The following is a 27396-nucleotide window of genomic DNA, read 5'->3' as shown; positions in this document are numbered from 1 at the left end:
TCACTAGTCTTTTGTCTCCTTTCTTTGGGTCACTGAATATGACCCCTGTTTCTGAACGTAAGCAGAGACGTAGTCAGCTCCCTGGTCCGGAAGTGCGGGCAGTGTTAGATCTCCTTGCTCGTAGATGGGTTTTGAATGCCTCCAAGTATAGTCCACAAGTGGTTATGGATATCTTCCTACAGTGGGAGGCACCAAAACAAAGGTATGTTTTTGATGTCATGTGTACCTTCCTTCGTCAGGAGTGGGAAGATAATGAGTTGAGTTCAATTCCACTGGAATTACTTAATGTTTAGTCTGAATTTGCTAAAGGGACGATAGTGGGTTCTGATGTTGAGGAAGCGGTGGAGACACTACTTACTTTTAGGTCTAGACTTTCACCTCAGTCATTGTTCGAACCTGACCCTTCTATTAGGAGAAAAGTGAACCAGTATCCTATGAGGGAGGTTCCCCCTGTATGGAGAGAGGCAGTTGTGGCTGATGCCGCTCATGGTATTGCGGCTGCACCGGCTCATTTTCAGCGAGTGTGGGTGCATGTCCCTTGGAAGAGAGCTGAGGTCCTGGCTCTTAAGCAGACTTTGCCTGACCCCCGTAAAAATCCTGCTGGTTATTATAAGGAGTTGTCTCAGACAGTTGATGCGTGTGTTATGAATTTGGCGGACATAGAGATGTTGATGGGTAATGTAGTTCCTCAACCTTTGTGGGCGAAGATCCGTCACAAGGATCACGCACCAGTTAGGAGATACGTGGGTTAATATTACTGCTGCAGATGGTCGGCAGGTAGGAGGTGCCAAACCTGAACCCTTAGTTGCAGAACTACCTGGTAGGATTATTAATTTAATGAAAACTATGATGCCTCCTCTGCGGGTGAATTGGGACAAGTTAGCAGCATGCAAACAAAAGAAAGACGAGAGTGTGTCTGATTTCGTCACTAGGTTTGAGGAAACATTCATTGATCATAGTGGTAAGGATATGAGTACAGAATTTGGTCAGAGGTTGTTTGTAGATAAGTTTGTTTTTAATTTACTTCCTGAACTTTCTAATATGTTAAAGGACTCTGAGAGTTCATGGGCTGTTTCTTCTTCGGCTCAGATATTGGCTACTGCACAATACTATGAGAATAGAGATAAAGATGAGAAGGATAAAGTAGAGAAGAAGACTAGAGAATTAAAAACGAAAGTTCTTCTGCAGCAGGCTTATCCGCCTCGCCCTAATCAGCGCCAGTTTCAGCAACCTTCTCAGTTTCAGCAACCCCCACAGTTTCAGAAACTGTTGCAGAAGCCTGAGTCTTTTGCTTCGCGACTCCCGTTAGGCCCTAATCAGTGTGCTTATTGTAAAGAAGAAGGTCACTTCAAGAATAGTTGCCCGATCTTGCTACAGCTTGCGAATGGTATATCTGGTCTGAGAGGTCGTGGTGGTTTCCAACAAGTACCTAGGGGTAGGGGACGTGGTACGTTTCCCCAGAATGAACGTTTCTTTTCCCCTCAGAATTCTATGAATTATTTTGACCGACAGAATGCTCCGACCGTCCAGTCTGCTCAGTACTACACTGATGATTATTATGTTGGAAGTGAGAGTGCTGGTTTTAATGATAGTTAGGACAGCCATGGACAAAGGGAGGGAGTAGTGTCAGTTTCAGTAGACCAGAGTGGACCTTATGTTGAGGTGATTACATCAGGTGTGGTAGAACCTTTTCTTTTGGATACTGGTGCAGCAAAGAGTTCTATCATGCACTCTAAACTCCCCGGCGCACCTTTGTCTGGCTTGACCAATGTTTCAGTAGGATTTTCTGGCACCCCAGTTCGTAATCCGGTTTCTTGTCCTTTGCCCCTTTCTATTGGTCCTTGTGAATTGGAGGCTCCCCTTATTCTAGCGACGGGCTGTGGCGAGAATCTGTTGGGTTTGGACTTGTTGAAAAAATTGCATGCGACATTAATTGTTCTCCTTCGGGAGTACATCTTACGGTGGGTAAGAAAGTGATTTCCCCGATGTATCTGTCTAAGGATCGTCTTCCACTGGAACTGCGTTCTCTCCCTGATACACTTTGGGCTACAGGTCCCAATGATGTTGGTCTCTTGCAGATTCCACCCTATGTTGTTACCCTTAAGTTGAATGCAAAATTACCTCGCATTCCCCAGTATAAAATTTCCAGGGATGGCGAAAGAGCTCTTTTAGCTATTATCTATGATTTGGTTGAGAAAGGTGTGGTTGAAGAAACGAGAGGTAATGTGTGCAACAGTCCTGTTCTGCCTGTCCTTAAGCGTACTGACTCTTTTCAGCTACCTGTGTATCGGTTTGTGATTGACCTTCGGGAGGTCAATAAGATTGTTGTGCCACAGTTTCCTGTTGTCCCGGACATTACTGCTTTATTGACTATGATCCCTGCCTCAGCTGCTTGGTTTTCTGTTATTGATCTGAAGAACGCTTTCTTCAGTATTCCGATTGCTGAGGAAAGTAGGGATATTTTTGGTTTCTCTTTAGGAGGCCGCAGTTTTCGGTTTAAGCGCGCTCCTCAAGGTTATTGTGAGAGTCCCTCCATTTACAGTCAGGCTTTGAAAACTCAGCTTGATACTCTTGCGTTGCTTTCTGGTGTTACTCTTATCCAGTATGTTGATGATCTGTTGGTTGCTGCTGATGATGAAGAGATTTGTAAGGAAGTTACTCTTTCTTTGTTGCGACACCTGTCTGACCTTCATCATAAAGTGTCACCTTCGAAGTTGCAGTATTGCCACCAAGAAGTGACCTACTTAGGTCATCTCTTGTCGAAGGAGGGAAGGCGATTGACACCAGAGCGTATTCAAGCGATTGCCCAAATGACTGTGCCATGCACACAGAGAGAGGTGTGTGCCTTCTTAGGTATCACCTCGTACTGTAGACAGTGGATTCCGAATTTTTCTTTGCTAGCGAAACCTTTGTTGGCACTTACTCTTAAGGACACACCACACCCCACACCCTCTTCCTTGGTCTGACGAATGTCAGAAGAGTTTTTCCGAATTGCGTGATGCATTGTGTTCTGCTCCGGTGTTGGGTACCCCCGACTACAGTAAACCTTTTACACTTTATGTACATGAGAGTGAAGGTTGTGCGTTGTCAGTGTTGACGCAACAATTTGGAGACAAGCAGCACCCATGTGCGTATTTTTCAGCTACTTTAGATCCGGTAGGTAGGGTGTTGCCTAGTTGTCTAAGAGCTGCAGCGGCTGTTTCTATCCGACAGTCTGCTGGTTTGGTATTGGATAATACATTGATTGTGATGGTCTCACATGCAGTGGATACCCTATTGAATAGAACGAAGACTCAACATCTTACCAGTGCGCGTTTGTCAGGTTATGAGTTGACGCTTTTGGCTAGCCATGTGCACATCAAGAAGTGCAACACATTGAATCCAGCTACATTGTTGCCGATTTCTGTAGAGACAGATGCTCAGGAAAAGCATGACTGTTTTCTCCGGACAGAGGAGGAAACGAAGGGTAGAGTTGATCTGAAAGATACTCCTCTTTCGAATCCTGATGGTACCCTATGGGTAGATGGTTTGTGCTTTAAGCTTCCGAATGGAGAGACGACTGCAGCATATGCTGTCACAACTTTGCACACGATTGTTGAAACAGCACGTATTGCACAGAATTCAGCGCAAGCAGCCGAGTTGATAGCATTGACTAGAGCGTGTGTGTTGTCAAAAGGAAAGAGAGTGAATGTTTATACTGATAGCCAATATGCATTTGGCGTGGCTCACAGTTTTGGTCGCTTGTGGAAAGAGAGAGGATTTCTTACTTCCCATGGTACGAAAATTCAGCATGGACAATTAGTGAGTGAACTTCTTGAATCACTTACTTTGCCGACCCAAATTGCGATAGTGAAGTGTAGTGCGCATAAGAAGGTTACGGATGATGTGGGTCAAGGGAATGCGTTTGCAGATGAAGTAGCGAGAGAAACGGCGAAAAATGTGACGAGTCGGATGTATGTTGCAGGTTCTGCCAGATGGGTTGTGGAAGGAGGAATGTGTTGTTATTGTTATTGTTATTTTGGATTTATATCGCGCCCAATCACCTACAGGTCTCTAGGCGCGCGGAAATCGATGGTAACAGACAACAAACTCGGCAAACACAGAATGAGAGGCACTTTTTGATCTAGTTTACTCCCAGGGTTCTTTTAAACAGCAATGTTTTTAGCGTCCTTCTAAATCGCAGAAGATTCCCCTCCCTGTGCATCACCTCAGGCAGTGTGTTCCATAGCTGAGGGACTAATACAGAGAAGGCTCTTCCTCCCTTAGTTACAAGTTTGTAACGGGGGCAGACCAAAAGCTGAGAGTCTGAGGATCTAAGTGTTCTCACTGGACTGTACACCGCCAGACGCTCAGTGATGTAAGCTGGTGCCTGACCATAGATTGCCTTATGAGCTGTGCATAAGTTTTTGAATTCCACGCGCTCTTTAATGGGGAGCCAATGCAAGCTGTGTAACAGGGGAGAGGCCTTAGTTCTCCTTGGGAGTCTAAAAATTAGTCGTGCAGCATCATTCATCACGACCTGCAGCCTGTTAGTAAGAGTTTTGGGTAGGCCAAGGTAGAGAGCGTTTCCGTAGTCTATCCTTGAGATGACAGTTGCTGCTACAATTGAACGCATCATTGACTGGGAGAGGACCGGGGTTATCTTTCGTAGCTGTCGGATGATGTTTGTACAGCTCCCCACCACAGATGAAATTTGACTGGCCATTGACAAGTCGCAATCCAGTTTGATCCCCAAACTCTTTACGTTCATGCTTGGTTTTGGAGCAGGGCCCAACTCAGCTGGCCAATAGAGGTCACTCCAGGGTGAGGCGGTAGAAGGAATCACCAATACCTCGGTCTTGTCTGGATTGATCTTTAATAGGTTTCCAGTCATCCATTGCACAGTGTACCTCAATATGTTCTGAGCATTGAGTTGTGCGGTACTTGAATTATCGACACTCAGCAACAGCTGAGTGTCGTCCGCGTAGTTAAAGACTCTGCAGCCCCTACTGGCCAGTGATGCAATCAGCGGTTGTAGGTAGATATTAAATAACAGTGGGGATAGGGCAGAGCCCTGTGGCACCCCACATTCCAGGGTCCCCACCTCAGATGTGTGTTCCCCCAGTTGTATCCTTTGCGTTCTTCCCAAAAGGAAGGATTGCAACCACTTAAAGGCCAGACCTTTGATCCCAAAGTCTCTCAATCTCTCCAAAAGCAAGGCATGACTGACCGTATCGAACGCCGCTGATAGATCTAACAGAATCAGGGCGCTCGGTTTCTTATGGTCAGCCATGCCTCTTAATTCATCCAGCACCGAGAGCATCACCAACTCGGTGCTGTGATGAGCTCGAAATCCTGCCTGCCGCTCATGGAGTAGGTGGTGAGATTCCAGATACAGGGACAGGGATTTTAATACATGTTGTTCAAGTATTTTGGAGAGGAAAGGCAGTTGGGAAATAGGCCTCTAGTTCTTTAGCACTGCAGGATCCGCACCGGGTTTCTTCAGCAGTGGCCTTACACGTGCCTCCTTGAATTCCACCGGTATATACCCTGTTTCCAGAGATCTATTGAGGAGAGACATGATACATTTCTCCAATAGAGGACGGGCTACACGAAAGACGCTGGGTGGGCACGGATCCGCTGGAGAGCCAGATTTAGTTTTTCCCATCAGTTTCTCCAGACTCAACTCATCCAGCTCTGGAAATGCTGTAATAGTACAGCCAGCTAGATTATGCGAGGTTGAAGTTGTGGCAGTTCCGTTTAACAACCCACTCTTTATTTCCGTGATAATGGCCTTCACTTTTTCTAGAAAGTACGCCTGAAAGGAGTTACAGTCTATAGGGGACTTGGAATTGTCAGATTTTTTGCTTAGCTCTGACAGGATTTTAAAAGTCTCTTTCTGAATGTTGGCTGCCTTATTTAGCCGGGACTCATAATATTCCGCTTTAGCTAGAGCGGTAAGCTTTTTATAAGAATTAAGGGAGGCTTTGTAGAGGTTTCTAGCTGTGTCTTGCTTGGTTTTCCTCCAACCCCTTTCCAAGGCTCTGAGCTTTCTTTTATGTTCCCTTAATAAAGGCGTGAACCAGGGAGCCCCCTTACCAGCACCCCTTATCAGCTGTGTTTTTACTGGCGCTATTTGGTCAATGGCCTGGGCCAGGCTCTGTATTAGACCCGTATATTCTTGGTCCAGACTACGTTCCAAATTTGAGGATTGATTCAATGGCAGTAGTACCTTAGTTAAGGCCATTAAATCAACATCGGTCCAATTACGGGTACTCCTGGTTTCTGATGATGTAATATGTATATGGCCATCAATGGGTATCTTACAAGAGACTAGATGGTGATCTGACCATATACAATGAGTAACATCTTTAAGAGTGACATTTGTGTCTGTCGTCCACACAAGGTCAAGAATATGGCCTTTAATGTGTGTGGGAGTGTCGACAAGTTGTGTAAAAGTTGTGTGAAGATACAACAGAAAGTGTGAAGATGATTCAGGCAGAAGCTACTGAGAAAGAATTGAATATGTGGAGAGAGAGTACGGGAATGTTGGATTCAACAGGCTGTTGGGTTGAGTTGTCAGAGCACCAGCGATGGTTGTTGCCGGATGCATATGTGCTTCCGGTGGTTACTATGGCTCATGGGTTGGCTCACATTAGTTCAAAAGGGATATGTAAGTTGTTGGCTCCGGTATGGCAGAATGATGGAATTCCTAAGTGTGCTGAAAATTTGGTTAAGCACTGCATGATTTGCTTGATGCATAATCCTGGAAAGGGAACCCCAACTCCAGCGGGTAATTTGTCTCCTCCAACGTATCCGTTCGAGGTGCTGCAGATAGACTATATTCATATGGAAAGATGCAATAACTTAAAGTATGTCCTTGTGGTTGTTTGTGCCTTTTCCAGATGGATAGAGGCCTACCCCCTAAAGGATAATACTGCCTTGTCTACAGCCAAGGTTTTGCTTAAAGAATTCTTTCCCAGATATGGCTTGCCGAGGATGGTATGGAGTGATAATGGAAGTGAATTCGTGGGTCAGATTATGAAGAAAGTATGTGCGGGTCTGGGTATTAAACAGAAGTTTCACGCTGCGAATCACCCCCAATCAGCAGGCCTGGTCGAGTGCTATAATGGCACTCTGAAGCTGAAGTTGGCCAAGGTGCAAGCGAGCTCTGGTTTTACATGGCCTGATGCCTTACCATTGGCACTTTTGTCCACGAGAACGACAGTACATTCTCGCGTGGGACTTAGCCCATACGAGATTGTTTTTGGACGCCCGGTGAATGTCTGGGTTGTGCCGAGGCCTAAGAAGTACAGTGATATCGAGTATCCTATGTTGGTTGACTACTTACATGATTTGACTGCTAAATTGCGTGTTCTTCACCAACAGGTCCATGACACTTTGCCTTCAATTTCTGTAGACGCAGGCCATACGATTCAACCTGGCGACTGGGTTCTAACCAAGAATTTCCAGAGGTCAAAGAACTTGGAACCAAGATGGACCGGTCCATACCAAGTCCTGTTATCAACTCAGACTGCTATTAAGGTGTTCGGCAACAAAAACTGGGTACATGGTACCCATTGTAAGAAGATACCTTTGCCCTTACCGTACGATAAGTGGGTCCGGGAAGGTGTTGCCGATTCCGAGAGTGAAAGGGTTCCGAGATTTGTACCTTTTAGCGATGCACATCTGGAATGGACTCAGTCAGAACGTGCGGATGATAAAGTCTTGCAAGAAGCTGTGCCGCCGTGTTTGAGACTTGATACTACGCACCCAGAGACACTCTTTCAGGATCAAACTGTGCCTGGTAAAGAACGCTACAACTTAAGGTCTAAAAAGGACAAATAAAATTTGAATTTTTTTGTGAATTACACTCTTTCAGACAAGAGACTATTTTTCTTTTGCAGGGTCGCAGTATAAGAACTTAAGTGGTTGCCCGCGTATTGACGAAAGGTCTGCGGTTCAAGGGACGTCTAGGACGCCTGGACGCACACTTGAGTGAAGAAGAAAAATTGCCGCGAACAGCACGTTAGAGGATGGAGTCTGTTGTAACTGAAAGATGTTGAGAGAATAGATCTTGAGACAAGATTTTGTACATTGATACATAGCAAATGTTTTATAATATTGTGCTTTTTAATGTTTTTAAGTATCACATTGGCTTGTGTGGGTTGGACTGTCTATGCTATACAACAGATATCTGCACCCACCTCCCAACCTATGCTTTCTTCCACTACTGTTTCTTTGCACCAGTTTTATACGTTGCCTGAACATGAACAGACAAGGAGATCAGAATTTGTCAACAACTCGTTTATACAGTGGTTGCATCAGCATCAGTTAGTAGTAAATACCACTAATTGTTGGGTTTGTGGTCTTATGCCTCATACGAAAGATAAAGGTATGCCATATTTGGTTTTGCCTTTTTCTTTTAATGGGTCTGTGTGGGCTTTTCAGACCATGTTTATCTATGCAAATGAGGTACACCCCTTACGTTCCATTAAAGATAACTCGAGCAATAGTGCCTTAATAAGGGGAATAGTAGCTATGATCCTAGATATTGATGCATATAATGCTATCCCTAAGGATAAGGTGCAGGCTTACGTTGGTTGGAACGTGACTGGATATAGTACCAGTTTGACAGAGAAGGAGAGACGAAAAAGGTCTCCCCCTATTTGGATTGTACCCCACCGAAGCCACTTTTGTTTTCAAGGTAATGGTCGGAATCCGAAAGCTCAGCTAGGTAAGAGTATTCATCTCGGACTTCTCCACCGTTTGTGCCAGCTAAAGGCACATATTTTGTTTGTCATGACAGAGCCTACACATGGTTGCCACCTGATTTTTCAGGAACGTGTTATGTGGTGTTTCTTCTTCCCCCTACATACCCTACTGTTTCAGACTATCATAGAACGAGATATGGTAGAGGTGTCTTCAATAAGGAAGATACCGCAGCACACGAAGTAGGAGATTTCTTCAAGGGCTTTTTACCCTTTTGGGGTCCTATGATCAATAGTAGGCATATTCGACAGCTTGTCCGCGTTGTTGAAGCTACTATTAATGAGACGGCAGGTGCTCTTAGTAATGTTACAGCTGAGCTTCAAGCGGACCGCCTTATGACTTTGCAGAACCGTATGGTATTAGACATCATACTTGCAGATCGAGGAGGAGTATGTAAATTGATTGGATCCAGTTGCTGTGTTTACATACCAGATAATGCCCCTACAGTGTACCAAGCCATCTCTAGGTTGTATAAAATCTCTGAGTCTATCCATGTAGACGAAGGAGACTGGTCATTGACGGGATGGTTTTGTGGACTGCTGTCCAAATGGGGATGGAAGATTTTGACATTCCTTGGTATGGTTTTAACCATCCTTTTCTCTTGTTGTCTTTGCATCCAGTGTGGTCCCGCCATTTGTAGTCTTTGTGCTACTATGTGTGTTCGGAGACCTGTCCCCGAGAGAAGTAGAGAATAATAAGATGATGCTACAGCAACACCTTGATGACCTCATGAATATCGACATAGACCTAGATTCAGATTAACATGAGTCTTAGGTTATTGCCTACGTAATGGCAAAAGGAGGGTCTGAGGTTCTGTAATTCTCGAGTCTGACTCCATTTTGTTCTGTGCCACCATTTGGTGTTGCCCTCACGTAGGCCTGTGAAGGTAGCCTGGCGAATAAAGTGGCCTGGCCTTCTTAGTTCATGTATACATTAACTAGGTTTCTTTTTGACTCTGAAATGAACTGTAAGAAACTGACCTCTGCACCTGAAACTGACCCCGCAAAGCCAATTTTCCTGATCGATCTATGTCTGAGATTGCCAATCAATGTTCAGGACATCGTTAACTTTTAGTTTCTTGCACATGCCTTATCTTGTTCAGCATCTGTTACCGTTTCTTTTTTTATGTTTCTTCATTACATGGGTTATGCTTTCAATTATAGGTTTGTCCCGGCTTGTGGAGATTGAATTTTGGGACATTCCTAATAATTAACTTTTGGGTTGGGATACTGTAAATTGAGTTTTTGTTATGTGACACTTTGTTTGAAAATGTACCTTATTGGCTAGAATTTTGTGCAGTGGGTGTACATTTATAATGTGAATATTGGATATAAAAGGAGACATCTCGCCTTAGTAAAATGAGCAGTCTCCTGAGAATTTACACCGTGATGTATTTCTAGGATCACTGTTACTAGCTGCAGCTAATAAACTTGGTCTCTGATGCCATCCAGAAGTATTCCGTGTCTCTGTATACCAAGACAGGTGAACACGAAGATCTTAGGCGTGTCCCTGACGCCGCTGGGTTAAACCCCGGTTCTTCAAAGGGGTGCAGGCACGGGCCTTATTTGGGGAGATGGAGTTGGCTGCACTAATTTTCTTTGTGCAGCGCCACCTCCCCTCAACCCTGACAGCAGGTGGCAGGCCTGGGTCCGGGTACGGCCTCCGGGCGTGTCGACAGCGGTGGGGGATGGTGCGCCGGGCAGTGTTGCGCTGCTCTGGGGTCCGGCGCACTCAGGCGCAGTTGACGCACCGGTGGTCCGACATCCTGGACCGTGAGCAGGACCTGCTGGACCTGCTAGGAGTGGAGGTCCCGGGTCTTGGTGAGTAACTATTTAATTATCACTACTTTGTGTCTGTTCTTCTGCTCTGTTTTATATTACGAATATCTTTTTTTCTTCCAACCAGCTAGAATGTTGCTGCTTACATTCCAGGTTAATTACGTTTAAAAGTCTTCTGTGATTGTTATGACACAGGTGCTCCTCTGCGCTACTACTAATCTTACTTGTTTGCAACTTTGCGTTTGCGCTCGCTTAGCGTGATTCTGTAAGAGTTTTTTTTAGAGAAATTAAGTTACGTAATGCTACAGTGACTCTAGTCCCTACTTTGTCCTGTCATTAAGAGAGAGGGGCGGATTGATACTTAGGTTTAGGTACTTTGTATGAGTTTGTAATTTTTTAGTGGTATGCATGATGCCCCCTCAGTTACGTCACGTGCTGCTAGTACGCCAGTCTTTATTAGAACCTTTTCTAGTTTGTTCAATGAGTGGTGGTAATTGGCTTAGCACTAGCAGAACATCAGCATCAATCAATCAACCCAAAATTTGGTGTATAAAAAAAATGTAGTCATGTGTCCTCCATTTGACCATATGCATTGTTGAGGACAAAAAAGAAGTGGAAATGCATACTTAATGTACAATTGGCACCCCTGGAATAGGTGGGCTAGGTCGGGTGGTACGTCGTACTTAGGCTTAGTTGTAACTTAGTATTCTGGAATCAGAATGGAAGACTAGATTACTGTTGATAAATAGTAACTTAAGTAGTCGATCCGCGAATCCCCCAATACTACTTGTTGACCAGATGAGATCGGTCAATTTAGTTATTGCAATTGTTGTTTACATAGGTGTTTTTTGACCGTTCTTTAAAAATATTGTATTTGTTTGACACCATCCATCAATGTTTGTCTCTTTCTTATATCTTTCCTGTTCATCAGCACCCAGGGGCAGGCAGACAGGGAGTGGGCAGTCGGCGGGAGAACACCACCACCATGAGGACACCAACGAGGGCTCCTCTGCTGGCCCCAGTAAGTCTTCTTGTTTTTAATAATATTTCCTATTCCATAACTTTTACTGCACCATATTTTTCACAAACTATTGTTTCAGTTTCCCAATGCTATTTTTTACCAACAATTATCCTTCGATCTGTACGGTTTCAAAAATCTTGTTATCCCTGCCTCTGCTATGATGACTCTCTGTACTACTACTACTATCAGTCTGTCTGTACTGTAGTAGCTAAGCTTGCCCAGTTGGCCAGTACCACTCTTTATTTGAAAGGTTGTAAATAAAACTCAGATTCACCAGTAGCTCTAGCCATAGATTCCAGTCCTTTGGGTCGTCCTCTTGTACTACTTCTAGTCTTATTGATCTTGAGTCTTTGTTAATCTTGAGGCTTTGACAATTCACAGCAACAAATGCCCAACCAGATTTATTACTATTTTGATATGATAGCCTATAGGACATACTACTACTGTTGTAGGGATCTTGCACATACAGACCTTTGCACAAGAAAATAGGATGTTGGTGATGGTAGGTTGGACCTTCCTCACACACCTCAATCAGAAATTCAGAACCCACCACAATCTCCTGCCCGACTATAGTACTGTCTAGTCATAACTATTAGGTCTCCGAACCCTCCCCCCAAGATACCCAACAAGTAGAAAACCCAGAACGTAACACACCCAACTTCTCAGTCGTGGAAGCAATGCACATGCACACCCTTCCTTTAATTTGCTCACTCCTCGTGTAAGTCCACACCAAATACCACCAATCTATGTAAGTTCAAAATGTTTATTTTGAATTGAGAAGCTCTGTACATTGTTCTATTATATAATGCAGCACCAACCGGAAAATCAATATCATTAAAACAATAAACATTGTTACACTTACTTACAGTTGGGAATTAAATCATGATAACTGAACAGTGGTGGAAGGGAGCACCACCATCCCCCTAGGAATTTAGTTTATATAAATTTATCAATGAAGATCTCTGAGTGAAGGGACCCCTCACCTTAGAAGAACTTAGTACTGGTAGTTGTTGCATCATTTATAAGCTCTGCAAAGCTCTGGTTCGTAGAAGGGAATCTTCCGTCTGTAATGCGAAAAATGAAATGGTGCGCGTTAGTATATTGCAACTTGCAAGCATTTCTCAGCCGTGCCAAAAAGTGTAGCATTTATGGATAAGCAATATGGACTAACAGTACACCAGTACTTCATAAAAAAGTGGCTTGTTAATGTTTTTGTTGACCGCTTGTATGCAATGCGTAGACAGTAGCAGTGTGAGGCAGGTCATGTGGGCTCAAAGGTGTCTTATACAAAAAGCTGCAAGGTAACGTCACATGTGCAAAAATAAGAGACACAAAGGTAAAATGGTTGCATGGCTCGGGCTAACTAAGAAAAGGCTAGAATGACCCTCGGGGGACCATATATAACTATTAGTGTCTACTCTACTACTACCTGATTTGTACTAGTGATGTATGTTATATACTATTAACTCATTTATCAATCTTGCTACTGACCATTAGGGGGAGGTGTATATGACGCCTAATAAATGTGTAATGTTTTCTAGGCGCACTACCGACCACCATTGCCGGGGCCAGCGAAGGCGACGCGGAGGGAGAGGATGCGGCAGTTGCTGCCGATACCGACGATGGAGCGGTAGGTGGAGTGCCAGCACCAGTAGGGGGCGGTGGTAAGTTAGATTCATAATCCTTAACTATTGTTGACAGTACACTCACTGCAAGGGTGTACTGTATGTAAACTGTACTGTTGAGACTTAGGGCTCCATTAGGATGGCGGGCGGATTGCCCCCGCCAGGCCAGCGGTAGTCGCCGCCGCTCCGCAGGGGCAAACCTCCCGCCATCCTTGTAGAAAAGAATCAGACCCCCCCACATGTCGACCAGGAGGAAAAGGGTTCAATATGGTGGTGGTGTCTCTCTGAACACACCACCAGCCATATAATCTGCATTTTGGAATGCCTTTGCATGGCAGCATTGCCGGCCGCCACAGAAAGGCATGCAGAGTATGCTTGGGGGCCCCCATGGAGGGTACCTATGCTATGGTACCCCCCTGCCTTTCAAAGCAAAACGTGACAGGCTCCGCGCGGGGCCTGTCATGTTGTGCTTGGAAAAGCACAACATGTATTTTTAGCATTGCTTTCGGCACCGCCCACCAGATTGAAAAAAAACCAGGATGCGCCCGCCACTGTAGCGGGCGCATCCTCCTAATTGTCCCCACGGGACCCCCACCCTTTTTAGCGTGAGGATGGCGGTCGGACTTTTGTCCGCCCGCCATCCGATGTCCTAAGTAAGTACGAGTTGTTGTGAACATTTGAGGAGTGAACTAGACTAGACACCCTTTAATTGGCATAGGGGCGGGAGTATTGAGTAACCAATGACCTCATCTATCTGATTTCAACTCCACTTTGTAGTTTTATGGAGAAGAGCACCTGGTGCACTGTTCAACTAAAAAGTGAAAGACGGGTGGAAGGAAGAAGGACGGGCGAGATTTAAAATGTTATGTACTGTGCTTTATAGTGCTACTCTACCATGCCACTATGTGTATAATTAACTGTTTTTCTAAGAGTATATTTTACAATTGTCTTGTTTTTTTCTTTTTGATACACAGCTACTCCTTCCAAAGTCAATCGGAAGGAGTTGGCCGCCAAGGCACGGCGCCGGAAGCTGGAGGCAATCCAGCAGGAATATCGGCGGCTGGTGGTCTTTTCAGAGGAGGAGGAGGAGACTGCAGCAGCACTTGAAGCCTCCTCCATTTTAGATGGCACCACTCACTTCTGCCATGATGGTCGATTCTCCCCAAAGCCAGTCCCAAGTCAGGAATACCTAGGCAAAGACCCAGGAAGCGTACAAGAGGTGCTTCCCATGGTAGATCCTTGAAGAGGCTGTACCCCTCCCAGACTGAACAGGAGTGGGCGGCAGCACTGCTTGCAGTGGAAGAGTTAGCACTGGTGCAAAATACAGATACTGAAACTGTCATTCTTCGGAATGTAGACCAGTGGCCTGCGAATCAGACACTTTTATAGTTAATGGGCAGAACCTGCCTAAAGTGACCCCACACTCTGTGGACAACCTGATCTGAGGGGATTGCACTGGGGTTTTATTGCGCTGCTGCCTATGATTTGGGACTGAGTACCTATATAGTTGGGGGAAACCGCAGGTGAATTATATTGTTTAGGCTTAATGATTCTGACCCCTGCATGTGGTTATTGTTCAATCTAAGGTCCCTGGAGTTCTTGATAACTACGACACCAGCTGGCTCATGTCCCTGGGCAAACACTTAGAAATGGGATGGCGCAACACTGGTGAAGCACATACTACCTATCCTTCCACACCCAAATTAGCCCCTGCCAGGAGACTTGAGGTGGCAGACTATTAACAATGTTTTTTACTTTTCAGGATTGGGTGGCCGGCTGTTGCTGGGCTGCTCTTGGATTAGGGACTTTGTAGTTGGGGGTTTGTTCGTTTGTCTCAGGGGTTGAAATGCCTGTTGATTCCGAGCGGGTGGGCCACAGGGGTGATTGAGGATCGTCACAGGGGTCACATGCACTGATTTACTAAATGGCAGACCCTAAATTTACCTAAACTTTATGTCCTGGAACATCAGGGGGATGGGGTCCGCCCTAAATGCCACAACATTCACAGATATCTGAAGAGGCAAGGAGTGCAAATGACTATGTTACAACGGACTCACCTTACGGGGGGTAGACCACTTACTGCATAGATGGCAGGTACAATTATTTGCTACCTCTTACTTGGCCTATTCCAGGGGTGCTCTTATATGGATAAAGGCAAGGACACCTTTTGAACTTACACACTCCACAATCGGCCAAGAGGGATGATATGTACTGATTAGGGGTAAACTGTTAGTCAAGCACATTCCACTGGGGAGCGTGTATGCCCGAACCAAGACCAAGTAGCTTTTTCCAGGTGCTGTCAACCCCACTAGCTCTTTTAGTAACCTATGACATTTTACTGGGGGAGTGGGGGGTTTTACTGAGTGGCTGATGGTACACTTGAACTTTCTACCCCCCTCCTTCCCGCTCGGGGCCTTGGCACATAAATCCTTTGAAGGCCTTAGGGACTGGTTAGAACACTGGGAATTTTCGGATATCTGGAGGGTCCAGCTTGGGCAGGAACAAGACTACTTGTATTATTCCCGCATTTACCATTTGCATACTCGACTGGATGTGTTTGTTTGTTCCACCAGACTTGACCAATATGGGACCCATATGGAATACTTGGGACGCACAGTGTTGACCATAGCCCATTACCTTTAGAATTCCGACCGGTTGAGGAGCGCTCGGATATCTCCACGTGGCGTCTTAATCTCCTGTCCCTAGAGGACTCATGCTTTAGCAACTCATTAAGCACTGCTATCACTGAATACTTTGCTCATAATCAATCAGGGCTCTGCATCATCTGGCCTCCTTGAGTGGGAGGCATTTAAAGGGGTGGTGTGAGGCCACTGTCTGTGGCAGTCAGTTGGAGTGAGGAGAAAGCTAAATGAGGAACTTTGCCAGTTGGGTGGTAAGCTACACGATTTCGATAACATACTAGGGACTGATGAAGCCGCACAGGCCCGACTCAAGGAAGCCAGGGAGCACTACAACACTATACTTGAGTGCCTGTACTGCCATTATTATAAAGACTAGTGGCCTGATTTAGATCTTGGTGGATGGGTTATTTTTTTCATTGGTGTTTTTTACTGTTTTGGGATTACACGATATACACAGCAGTAGCACAGGTTCTTGATGGTCCTGACGAAAGCCGGGTTACTATTCAATCCTTAGGCTGAAACATGTAGACGCTCTGTTTTTTGGACTGGAGCAGTTATTCTGTTAAAACTGGCTCTACACTGTTTTTAACTTTGTCACTCAGATAGATATTATTAAAAGTTTTTTTCTGTCCTGGTTGATGATTTTAACATTATCACTTTCCACCTTTTCATTTTTGCACTGCTTCCATCACCACCACTAATATATAAGATAGCCATATAAAGACTCAGGCCATATACCTCATCTGAGATGAATGGAGAGGTTAAAGTTGCCCGTTCAATCTGCAGCCTTGATCAACTTGAGGGCTCAGGAAGGGCTATCGGATCCCAAATGACGTGGGCTGCTATTTTGGTGGCTGATGGGATTTATTATTTAGTATGATTATGTTAAGTGCTCTATTTGCTTGATCTAGTATGTTAGTGGACCCTAGATTTCTTTGTTGTGATGATAGCATATGGATGGGTTACTCCGTCACAACGGTGAATAATATCCCATCTGCCGAAATATAAATCCCATAGGATATAATTGGATTTATATTTCAGTGGACTGGATATCTGTCATCATTGTGACTGAGTAACCCTTCTGCTAAGATCTAAATCAGGCCCTATATTGCTAGGGCACATGACGAGGTGAGTAGACAGGGCAGGCTCTTGGTCTGGCTTATTAGGCCCGAATCCCGGGGGCACCTACTGTGCAGATATTGTCGAGTGATGACACACCACTCCACTCACCCAGGGCGATCAATACATTGTTCCAGGAATACTATGAATCCCTTTGTAAGCGTCCAGACCCTCTCATACCGGGGATCCTGACCACTTTCTTGGACCACATCCCTTAGCGTTAACTAGACCCTGGAGTCCGGGGAGCTCTGGGAGGCCCAGTGTCGACTCAGGAGATCAAATTTGCCATTAAAAAAATGGCCTTCAGGAAAACCCTGGGCTCTGATGGCCTACCTGCGGAGTTTTATACCACTTTTGCTGGGACTTTGGCCCCTCGGCTGGAGTCTCTATATGCTGAATTGCTGTAACTAGGTTCTCTATCTGCATCCACGAGAGACCCGATGGTAATTCCACTTCCCAAATCCAACGTACTGAGTGCCCACAATTCTGCATTCCGTCCCTTATCCTTGTTAACTAAGGTTTAAATTTCTTAGCAAGATCCTGGCCCTAACCAAGACCAAAACTGGTTTATCTCGGAGCGGAGCACCTCTCTAAACCTCCGTAGACTATACCATGTTCTTTATCACCCAGATATTTTGCTCCACCATAACGCTACCATCATGCTGGTGGACCTTTAAAAGGCCTTCGACCAAGTGAGGTGGGACTTTCTTTCTAAGGTCATGTATAAAATGGGGCTGGGGAGAACTGGGTTAAGTTGCTATACACTACTCCACCACTCGGGAAAAACAGCCACACTATTTCCACACAATACAATGTGTATAGAGGCACCAGACAGGGGTGTCCACTATTCCCTCTCCAATTTGCTTTGGCTATTGAGTCACTGGCGGAGCATAAAAACCTGAATGATTCAGCACCCTTAATTGCAATTATTCACAAATGCAGTACAATTGCATAAATGAGTTTTTCATTCATTAATATTCTTTAGCCACACAGTTAAACATGACATTGATTCAGCAGGCGTATTTCAATCCTTTTATTCAGGATCTCTTCTTTACAATAGATAGCACACATCGCTAACTCCACGCCGTTATGCGAGCCATAGGAAATCAGAAGTTTAACAGTGGGGTAATACTGACTGAAGCATTACCCCCAGACATAAAGTCCAAATACCAGATTGGCTGTCGCAGACTGTTTCTCCACCTGTCTTTAAAATAACGACATTGGGATGAACCTCCTCGTAAAATAAAGCCCTGAAGAAGTCCGAGAGGACGAAACGCGTTGGCTGCGGTGTTATCTATTGTGAAGAAGAAATCACGAATAAAGGGATTGAAACACACCTGCTGAATCAATGTCATGTTTAACTGCGTGGCTAAAGAATATTAATGAATGAAAAACTCATTTATGCAATTATACTGCATTCGTGAATAACTACAACTAAGGGTACTGGATCATTCAGGTTTTTATGTTATTGAGGGATCTCTGTGGTCCCAGGAGAATTAGGGGTGTGAGTCTCGGCCCTGAGCACCTTACGACTCTCTATTGACATATTATCTTACACCTAGATAAGTGCAGTCCCATTTGCCTCAATCCCGGAAAAAATATATATATTTTTCACTGGCTGAGCTTTTCCACCAGGAGGAGGCGGGCTATGGAGTGACAGTAGAGCGCAGGGAACATATCATCTCCTTGTATGAGGATGAACTGCTGCTCTATCTTAACGATGACCCAATGGAAGATGAGACCGCAGCAACCCTACTGGGTGAATCTGTGACACTTTCTGGCCTCTGGGTCAATAAGACCAATCAATCAATCAGGGATTTTTAGAGCGCACTACTCACCCGTGAGGGTCTCAAGGCATGGGGGGATTCGGGCAGCTCGGTTATTTGAAAAGCCAGGTGTTAAGACTCTTCCTGAATACTTGCAATGTGGGGCTTCATCTGATGCTGAGGGAGAGTTCATTCCAGGTCTAGGCCGTGATGTAGAAGGATCTGCCTCCCGTTCTGGCTCTGTGGATGCGAGGGATTTCGGCCAAGGCTAGGTCAGCAGAGTGGAGGTTTCTCTTGGGGGCGTAGAAGGAGATTTGTTTGTTGAGGTATTGGAATCCGGTGTTATGGAGTGCTTTGTAGGCATGTGTGAGCAGCTTGAAGGTCACTCTTTTTTTGACGTGGAGCCAGTGGAAGTCTCGTAGGTGCTGGGTGATGTGGTCTTGTCGTGGGATGCTGAGGACAAGTCTGGTTGCGGCGTGCTGGACTGTCTGGAGTTTGTGGAGTAGAGATTTGTTGATTCCGGCGTAGAGGGCGTTCCAGTAGTCCAGTCCACTGGTGATGAGTGTGTGGTTGAGGGTCTTCCTGGATTCGGGGGGTGTGCGGGATCCATTTGAAGGTCTTGCGGAGTATGCAGATGGTGTTGCAGCATGTGGAGGATACAGCGTTGATCTGTCGGTTCATTGTGAGGGAGGAGTCTAGTATGATGCCAAGGTTGCGGGCGTGGTCTGTGGGAGTAGGAGTGATGCCGATGGCGGGGGCCACCAGGTGTCGTCCCCCCATCAGAGGGGGTGAATCCGAGGATGAGGACTTCCATTTTCTCAAAGTTGAGTTTCAGGCAGCTGCTGCTCATCCAGGTTGTGAGGTTCTTCATTCCTTCCTGGAAGTTGTGCCTGGCGATGTTTGGTTCCTTGGTGAGGAAGAGAATGAGCTGGGTGTCGTCGGCGTAGGATACTATGCTGAGTCCGTGTTTTCTGATGATGGTTGCGAGGGGGGCCTTGTAGATGTTGAAGAGCGTGGGGCTGAGGGAGGATCCTTGGGGTACTCCGCATCTGATCTCTGTGGGTTCCGAGAATGGCAGGAGTCTAATTCTTTGAGTTCGGCCAGCGAGGAAGGAGCGGATCCAGTCTAGGGCAGTTCCCTGTATGCCGGTGTCGTGGAGTCTGGCAGATATATCTGTTCCCCTTAATAGCAGGTGCCCAAAGGCCACAGGACTTGATCTGGTCCTCGGCAACCTTCCGGTATCTGGGTATCTGTGTGTTCCACTCTTTGTAAGACCTACGGGAGGGTAACCTGGGGGACGCTCTTAGATCCCTTTAGTCCTGTGTCCCTTTTTAGTGATCTCTGAAGCAGCCCATCATAGCTCGGATCTTGTTGTCCAAAACGGTCATGCAGGTGAGATTATTATATGTCTTCACTAATCTCCCGGTTAAGAAACTGGGTTCCTGGTGTCGGCAACTGGATAACCTCCTTAGGGAATTGATATGAGACGGTGGGTGCCACATAGTTTCATTGGAGGCCCTCTGCCACCCCCACCCCCCTTCCTGGTTGAGGGCGGATTAGAAGCCCATAACTTTGAGCTTTAATGTTTAGTGGCGTAGCTCCAGTGGGTGACTCAGTGGCATGACAAAGCCCATCAGGAGGAACTGGGCCCAGCGGAATTGTTTAGTAACCAATGAGCTTTGCTTGCAAAGCTACTCTGTTGGGGCAGGTGCTCAAAGACTCAGAGTGGTGTAAGATCTTGGCATACCCCAAGAGAGTCTCCAGGAATAGGAGGCTGAAATAAACCCACTTTAATTAAATCCACATGACCTATTTGACATGCCACATATTATGGGCCATCTTTGAAGGGAAGCCACAAACCTGCCCCAAATGTACATTCCTAGACACAGATTTTGGTCACATGACTTGGAGCTGTCACCATCTGTGACCATTCTGGGAGACAGTGATACGCAAACTTAACACAACACTTGGTCGCACTCTTGCCTGCACCTTGGTGATCTGCCTGCTGGGGTTGTTTCCTAGACCTCGGGGGAGGAAAGTGGGCACTAAATTCCTAGATCTGGCCCTGGCTTTGGCCAAGAGACGCATAGCAAGGATGTGGAAATCCAGGGCGGGACCAGCGGCTGCGACATGGGTTAAAGATGTCACAGCTGGGCTAGAGCAGAAGAGAGAGCTCTGATTAGGGAGGATGCCCGTGACATGAGAAGACATCCAATTGCGGGGTTGTGTGCGGAAGTGCTAGAGTCCTGGGAACACCCAGTGGAAGATACAGGGGATGATACAGAGGGACAAGAAGTGCATACCGAATAGGCCAGAGATAACCCTTGTGGGAATACAGATGAGAAGGAAGACACGCACTAGAATTCTCTTGAGAGAAAAATGCTCCTTCACATGGTTCACTGTGAGATATGGAAGGTTATTCCCCCTTTCCCCTCCCCTCTCCTCACCAGACATCAATTCATGGACAACACGCCAATAGAGACTGAGGTACAGGGAGAGAGGTCAGGTATAAAAAGGTAAATGAATAGAGAGGTAAGGGTAGCAAGAGGCAGACAAAGACAGAGAGACTTGAGGAAAAGCAAAGAGATGCAAGGAAGAGAGACAGCAAAATGCGAAGAGGTATAGAAAAATGGGTCAAGTAAAGAGGGTAGTGGGAAAGAGAGAAAGGTAGAGAGCGGTGAAGAGTAGAAAGAGAAACGTGGTGTAGAGTGAAAAGAAGCTGAGAGGCATACTTGAAATAGAGAAAGGTAGTTGAGGTTTATACAGAGGTAGAGAGTTGTGGGATAGAAAAAGCGAAAGTCATGAGATAAAGAGATCTATAAAGAAAGAGGTTGAAAGAGCTAGTTGAGGTGGAAGGGAGGAGTTGAAATCAAGAAGGCAATCCAGAGCGATATATGTTTTTGTGTGAGAGAGAAAGTGAGAGTGGCAAATAGAGAGAGAGAGAGAGAGAGAGACAGAGAGAGAGAGACAGACAGACAGGCAGACAGAGACAGAGAGGAGTTTATGATAGCGAAAATGGAGTAGAGATAGAAATATAGAGGTAGCTAGAAAGGAGTAAAATATTTAGCGAGGACTAAGGAAAGGGAACAGAGGTTGAACAAGAGTAACATGAGGTGGAGAAGTGAGGTAGTGAGCAAATGTTAAAGTAAATTGAGAAGTTGGATAGCAAGAGAGAGAGTGGTGAGGTAGAGAGAAGTGATGTAGTGAGGGTGATGTGAGCTAGAGAAAAACAAGCTTTAGAGGTGAGAGGAGTGGTGAGGTAGAGAGAGAGGTGAGTAGTAGAGGCATGGAGAGTGCGATAGAGAGATGAGGCAAAGATAGAGATGCGCCTGCATGAGTAGTAAAGTAGATGGAGGAGAGGTACAGGGAAGTCAGATGGAAAAAGTACAGTGAGGCCAAAGAAGGGATGATCTAAAGAGAAAGTTGAAGTAGAAAGAAGGGATCAAATGTGATAGATAAAAATGTAGGAACAAAGAGTCATAGAGGGGGCAAGTTCGGTAGTGAGGTAGAGAGAGGTGAGGTTGAATGGGGTGTATTGGGTACATTCAGAGGGAGGTAAGGAAGACAAAGGTGAGGTAGGGAAAAAGGAGGCAGGTACACATAGAGAAGCAAAGATGGAAAGACAGAATCTGAGGCTTAATGTAGAAGAGGTGAAGTGAAGTAAGTAACTAGAAATGGCTCAAATATTATTTTTCTATTTAATTGCCACCAACTGCCTTAATGTGAGAGACTTTTTAATGCATCTCAGTGCAAGAAAGGACAGCAGATCCATATTTAATAAGCATAGCCTACTGCTGCTCACTAACCATTGCACAGGTGCACAAACAGGCTGCCTAGCACCACAAACAACTTCTGCACCATGAGTGCAGAGTGGGCTGTCTGGCATAGGATTTGCACGGGATGCATTCCTTTCCAGTACAGAATCCTATGCCTAGACAAATTCTTAAACATTACACATATGCAATATCTGAAGTATTTGGAGAAATAAAAACATTTTAGTAGCTATCATAGTAGATCGGGCTTTGCAGAAAAAATTATCACTAATCAGCCCAATTGAAACCCAAGTAACACAACCCCCTTGATGCAAAGTGGTGCAAAACGGAGCAAAGAAGCTCAAAGTGCTATTTGGTCTGAGAAAAGCGTACGTTTCCAAAGTGAAATGCCTTTTTAGCACTGGAAAGTAAACGTCCTTGCCAGATTTAGCGCTGCTTAGCATCACTGTACATGACTGTGCTCCAGCGCAAACCCTTAGTAAATCTGGCCTCAAGTGTCTGTTAGGCATGCTCTGCTGTCAAATGGAAACAAAGGGGCAGATTTACAAGCCCCTTGCGAGACATTTACGCCGCCGATGCGTCACTTCTGTGACGCAGCGGCGGCGTAAACCATGAGCCATGTTGCGCCTTATTTACAACGTGACGCATCTAGGGAGATGTGTCACGTTGTAATGCCCTGCGCTATATTAAACCTGCGTCAGGTTTAATGTATGCAGGGTTGGCGTTCCGTCAGAAAAAGCCTCGGAAAAGTGACGCAGTGAAATCTACAAGATTTCACTGAGTCACTTTTACGACACTGCTGCGTCAAAACCCTGAGCCTGCTTGAAGCAGGCGTAAGGCATCACACAGCATGTTCGGTATGGGCAGCCCCTGAGCATTGCTGGAGTTGCGTCGTGCTTGCGACACGACTCCAGCAATGCGCCGCCCTTATGCCATCAGATGCGTCACGCATCTGTTTATCCTTGCTCCATGATGCGCTGCAGCGCGTCTGTGGTGGCGCAAGGGTAACCTTGCGTGACGCATCTTTCCTGGCGCATCCCTGCTGATTTGCAGGGATGCGCCAGAAAACATAAATCTGCCCCAAAGCTGTTTGTTACGAGCAACGTAACTATAGCAGGAATTTCAAAGGCCATTCACTTTACTAGGGGCCCTTTGGGAAAGAGGGAGCCCTGGGCAAATGCCCGATTAGGCCATGCATTAAAACTCCTCTGACAGAGTGGACTTCAGCGGCGGGTGCTGGGAAGAGTGAAGAGATCTGGACAGTTCTGGGCAAGGGCAAGAGAAGTTACCAAGAGGGAGACTCCATGACAGTCTGTCAGAGCATTAAGGCCGAGCAGTGTAGTGTAGACCTCATTGGAGTCCGTGGGGGGCGCTGACTCTCTTCACGACAATAACATATTAAAACCCAGGGTCTGAGGCAGCCCAGATGTAAAATGACATTCAAATCTATGAGGCCACGAAGACTGGTGGGGGACGAGTCACCATTTAAGTCTCTTGGGCTATGTAAAAAATGATAAAGGCAAAAAATGGTTCTGTCGGGAATTGGTAAGCTTAGTTACACTTGCAATAAATGCTAAACCTTATTCAATAAACATTCATTCATGGAGAGGGGGAAAAAATATATCCACATGAACAAAAGGATTCAGAAATTAAATTAATTTTTACTTTATAATCAGTGTCCGGAAATTTTTCAAAAAGCTGTGCATTTACAGGTCTGACCAACCATAATACAGATACAACATAAAACATTCAGTGCTTACATAGACTCATTAACAAAAAATCACATTTGCCATATACACGAATCACATAAATAACAAACATAAAGTGATACAGATAGAGTCCACAAATCAAGAGCATTGACCACAATTGGACATGATTTCCCAATTCTGATTGTGGAAGTGCGTGGACGATTTAGACAGAGCACGTCGACGTTTCGACCCTATATAATCGTGCAGGGTTGTGTGCATCTAGAACGGGTCTTCCTCAGGACAAAAAAGTAGGGCTGGCTGCCTGCAGTCAGGGTAATATGGGATTTTAATTTCCTTTTCTCTCGTTAGAGTTCTCAGCCGACATCTGAACTAATCAGGGATTCTTCACAGTGAAGGATTCAACTGGAAAATGGTGGTGCCGTCAAAACGATCGCCACTTAATGGTTTTCTCCGCACGGACGTCTGTATCCGTCTCACGCTCTGCAGCTAATGACTTGGGCTATGTAGCCTGGACAGTAGTGAATCTCTTTTAAATCTGTTGGCACAACGACGGTGGCAGGAGTGAAATTCCAATGTCTGTGAGGGCACTATGATTAGCTTGGAAAATACTTCAAAAGAACCATTTGTGCAGTAGGAGAAAGATGCAATTTAATTCTCTTGGCTATTTTAGAGTTTGCCAAAAACACTATTGAGACAGCCCATCATTACACTCCATTAAGGTCTGTGCGGGACCCTAAATAAATATATATATAATTCTTTCTGACCCACACATTGTAGAAATCTGCCTCTACCCGACACCAAAAAAAATGGCTTATTCCAATGTTAATGTTTCTGCTTCCAGGATCTGCGTGCAACCAACACATGGTAGCTTAAACTCCAGGGACGTCTGTGACATTCGACTTTTCATATCTGGGTGAGGAGGCCTCCACGGTCCACCCCCACCCATTTACATGGACATGACGCCAGGTTTCTTATTAGGAAATGTACGAAATATACGGACTTATTTACAAGCCCCTTGCGCTGCCAGTGCGTCACTTTTAACATGGGAGAAAGTGACGTACCGACGGCGCAAGGGGCTTATAAATAAGCCCCATATTGTTTTGAACGTAATGGGATCTGGTGCAGCGCCATAATGCATTCGACGTATGGTGTATCCAATATTTTGTTTTTCAGGAACGTTTCTAAACCGCCCACTTTGGCCCAAACCGCTGACGTGCTAAACTTGGTTAACTCCCAGATGTAAACACGATAACGATTAACGCCACCTGTTTTTCAAATCTGTGGAGCATATAAAACGCACCTTCACTTGCGGAAATGGGCGGAATTGGCTCGGCGGCGGTAGGCCCGGCACCGACGTGCAGAGGGCGGCAGGCGTAGGTGGCCTTGAAGCCCGGGGCACAGTCCGGCCTCCTCCCACCACCTCCCCTGTGTTTTCGCTGACAGCTGTTGTTGTGGTCTTTTGCTCTCAGGGCCACAGGGCGAGGTGAGCAAGGGGTGGCAGTACTGACTGAACGAGCGTTCGTTCCTCACGTGCCATCTGGTGCAACGTGGTGGAGTGACAGCTACCAGTTGCCACCTTTTGTGAAGATTAAAAAAAATAAAACAACCTTTAGCAAAGCCCAACAGGTCTCGCCAATGAGACCTATTGGCTCTGCCAATGCTTTTAGCCATGCTGGTGAGAAACGCCACTGCTGTGCAGCATGGCTTAACAAGCATTAAAATGCAATAGGTCTCGGCCTCGTTTAAGTTAAAGCAATTCTGTTTGTAATTAGGTGGCTTTTTAGCTTTGCTTTTATTAGTGGTTTTCAAACTTTCATGTACATAACATACATATGTATGCATATATGTATATGTATGCATGCATTTATACTTGTATTTATATAGATATGCAGATGTATATATATGTTTATGTATGTATGTAAATATATACACATACATATCTATGAATGCATATGTATATATATATATATATATATATATATATATATATATATACATATATATATATATATATATATATATATATATATATATATATATATATATATATATTATCTACTGGCGGTCGCCAGTAGATAGTTATAGTTAGGACCGAGTTCCCATAGGAAATCTGAAAATTCTATTTTGAATAATTTTGGCGCCGGTTGACGAATCCTTGCGAAATTTTCAAAACGAATGGGGCTCTCCGCTCAGCTCTTACCCTGAAAGTCTCGGGGTGATTCGTCAAGCGAGGGCTGAGAAAAAAGGGGGGTCCCAAAACGTGTTTTCTCCATGCATTTTCCCATAGGACCATTAGTCGAAGATACAGCCCGAACGGCTGAACAGAATTACTTGAAATTTGGCAAAGAGGTAGTCCGCAGGTCAGGGATGTGCCTTTTGCATATATGGTTTCAATCTGTTCAGTAGTTCCTGAGAAAATTGCAGTTAAAAGTACATAAATATCTATAAGCGCGCACCGTGCGCGCACCGTGTGCGCACCCTAACGTGCGCGAGCGTAATTGTGATTGGTGGTTACATGTCAGTCAACATTCGAATCGGTCAAAATCAGGAAGTGTCATCCGCCATTTTGTGTGTGACAGTGAAAAAGAAAGGTGGAGAACGTGAAAAGGGAGCAGGGTACAGAGTTCCTGACCCCCTAGCTTTTGTCAGGGGGTACCTGAAGGACCCCGAAGGGTGAAAAAAACATTTTATTTTTTTTCAAAAAATCGCGGGGTGCGCGCACGGTGGAAAAAATCATAAAAAAATAGAATTAAAAATCAAATTTAAGTGTTTAGATGTTAGGTGGCTCTAAAAAGAGCCGTTGTGTTAATTGAGGAACAGAGGAACAAAAAAATGAAAAAAATTATGGGGTGCTGCATGTGTGCTGCTGTATCTTGCTCTCTATTAGGGGAATGCTGGTGTCACCATAAGAGAGAAGAGCATTGCACACATTGAACTGAGGAAATTTAATAACGGCCCCATCTTTCGCATTGACACCATTACGCTGTTGCCCTCACTCAGGCACCGGCAACTTTCGTAGCGTTTCTTTACAAACTTATACTGTAACATATTACACAACCTTTTCTGTCTCTCTGAGCGAAGTACATTCTGAAACTTAGCTCGAAGTAACTAACCCCCGAGATAACCATCTATTGACCCTTGGTGACCGTTCTCGGCCCCTCCAGTTGTTTTACGAATCACCATCTGCAACACGCAAACACGTCCTGTCGTAA

At 45.3% G+C, this 27396-nt stretch overlaps 1 protein-coding gene across 1 annotated transcript in view; it reads left to right on the top strand.

Moving 5' to 3' along the window:
- LOC146771981 (phosphoenolpyruvate carboxykinase [GTP], mitochondrial-like) overlaps nt 1-14433 on the top strand; it is a 216150-nt gene extending 201717 nt beyond the window's left edge. The window contains exons 10-12 of the mRNA XM_085640278.1: nt 11461-11550; nt 13092-13214; nt 14150-14433. Coding sequence (XP_085496404.1) covers nt 11461-11550; nt 13092-13214; nt 14150-14418 — 482 coding nt within the window. The 3' untranslated portion in view covers nt 14419-14433. The remainder of the gene's footprint in view (nt 1-11460; nt 11551-13091; nt 13215-14149) is intronic.
- Nucleotides 14434-27396: the final 12963 nt, after the last annotated feature.

The sequence above is a fragment of the Triturus cristatus genome, unplaced genomic scaffold (genome assembly GCF_964204655.1).
Source record: "Triturus cristatus unplaced genomic scaffold, aTriCri1.1 SCAFFOLD_168, whole genome shotgun sequence".
Taxonomy (NCBI): domain Eukaryota; kingdom Metazoa; phylum Chordata; class Amphibia; order Caudata; family Salamandridae; genus Triturus; species Triturus cristatus.
The sequence above is the reverse complement of the archived record's forward strand: the minus strand, read 5'-3'. Positions and strand labels throughout refer to the sequence as shown.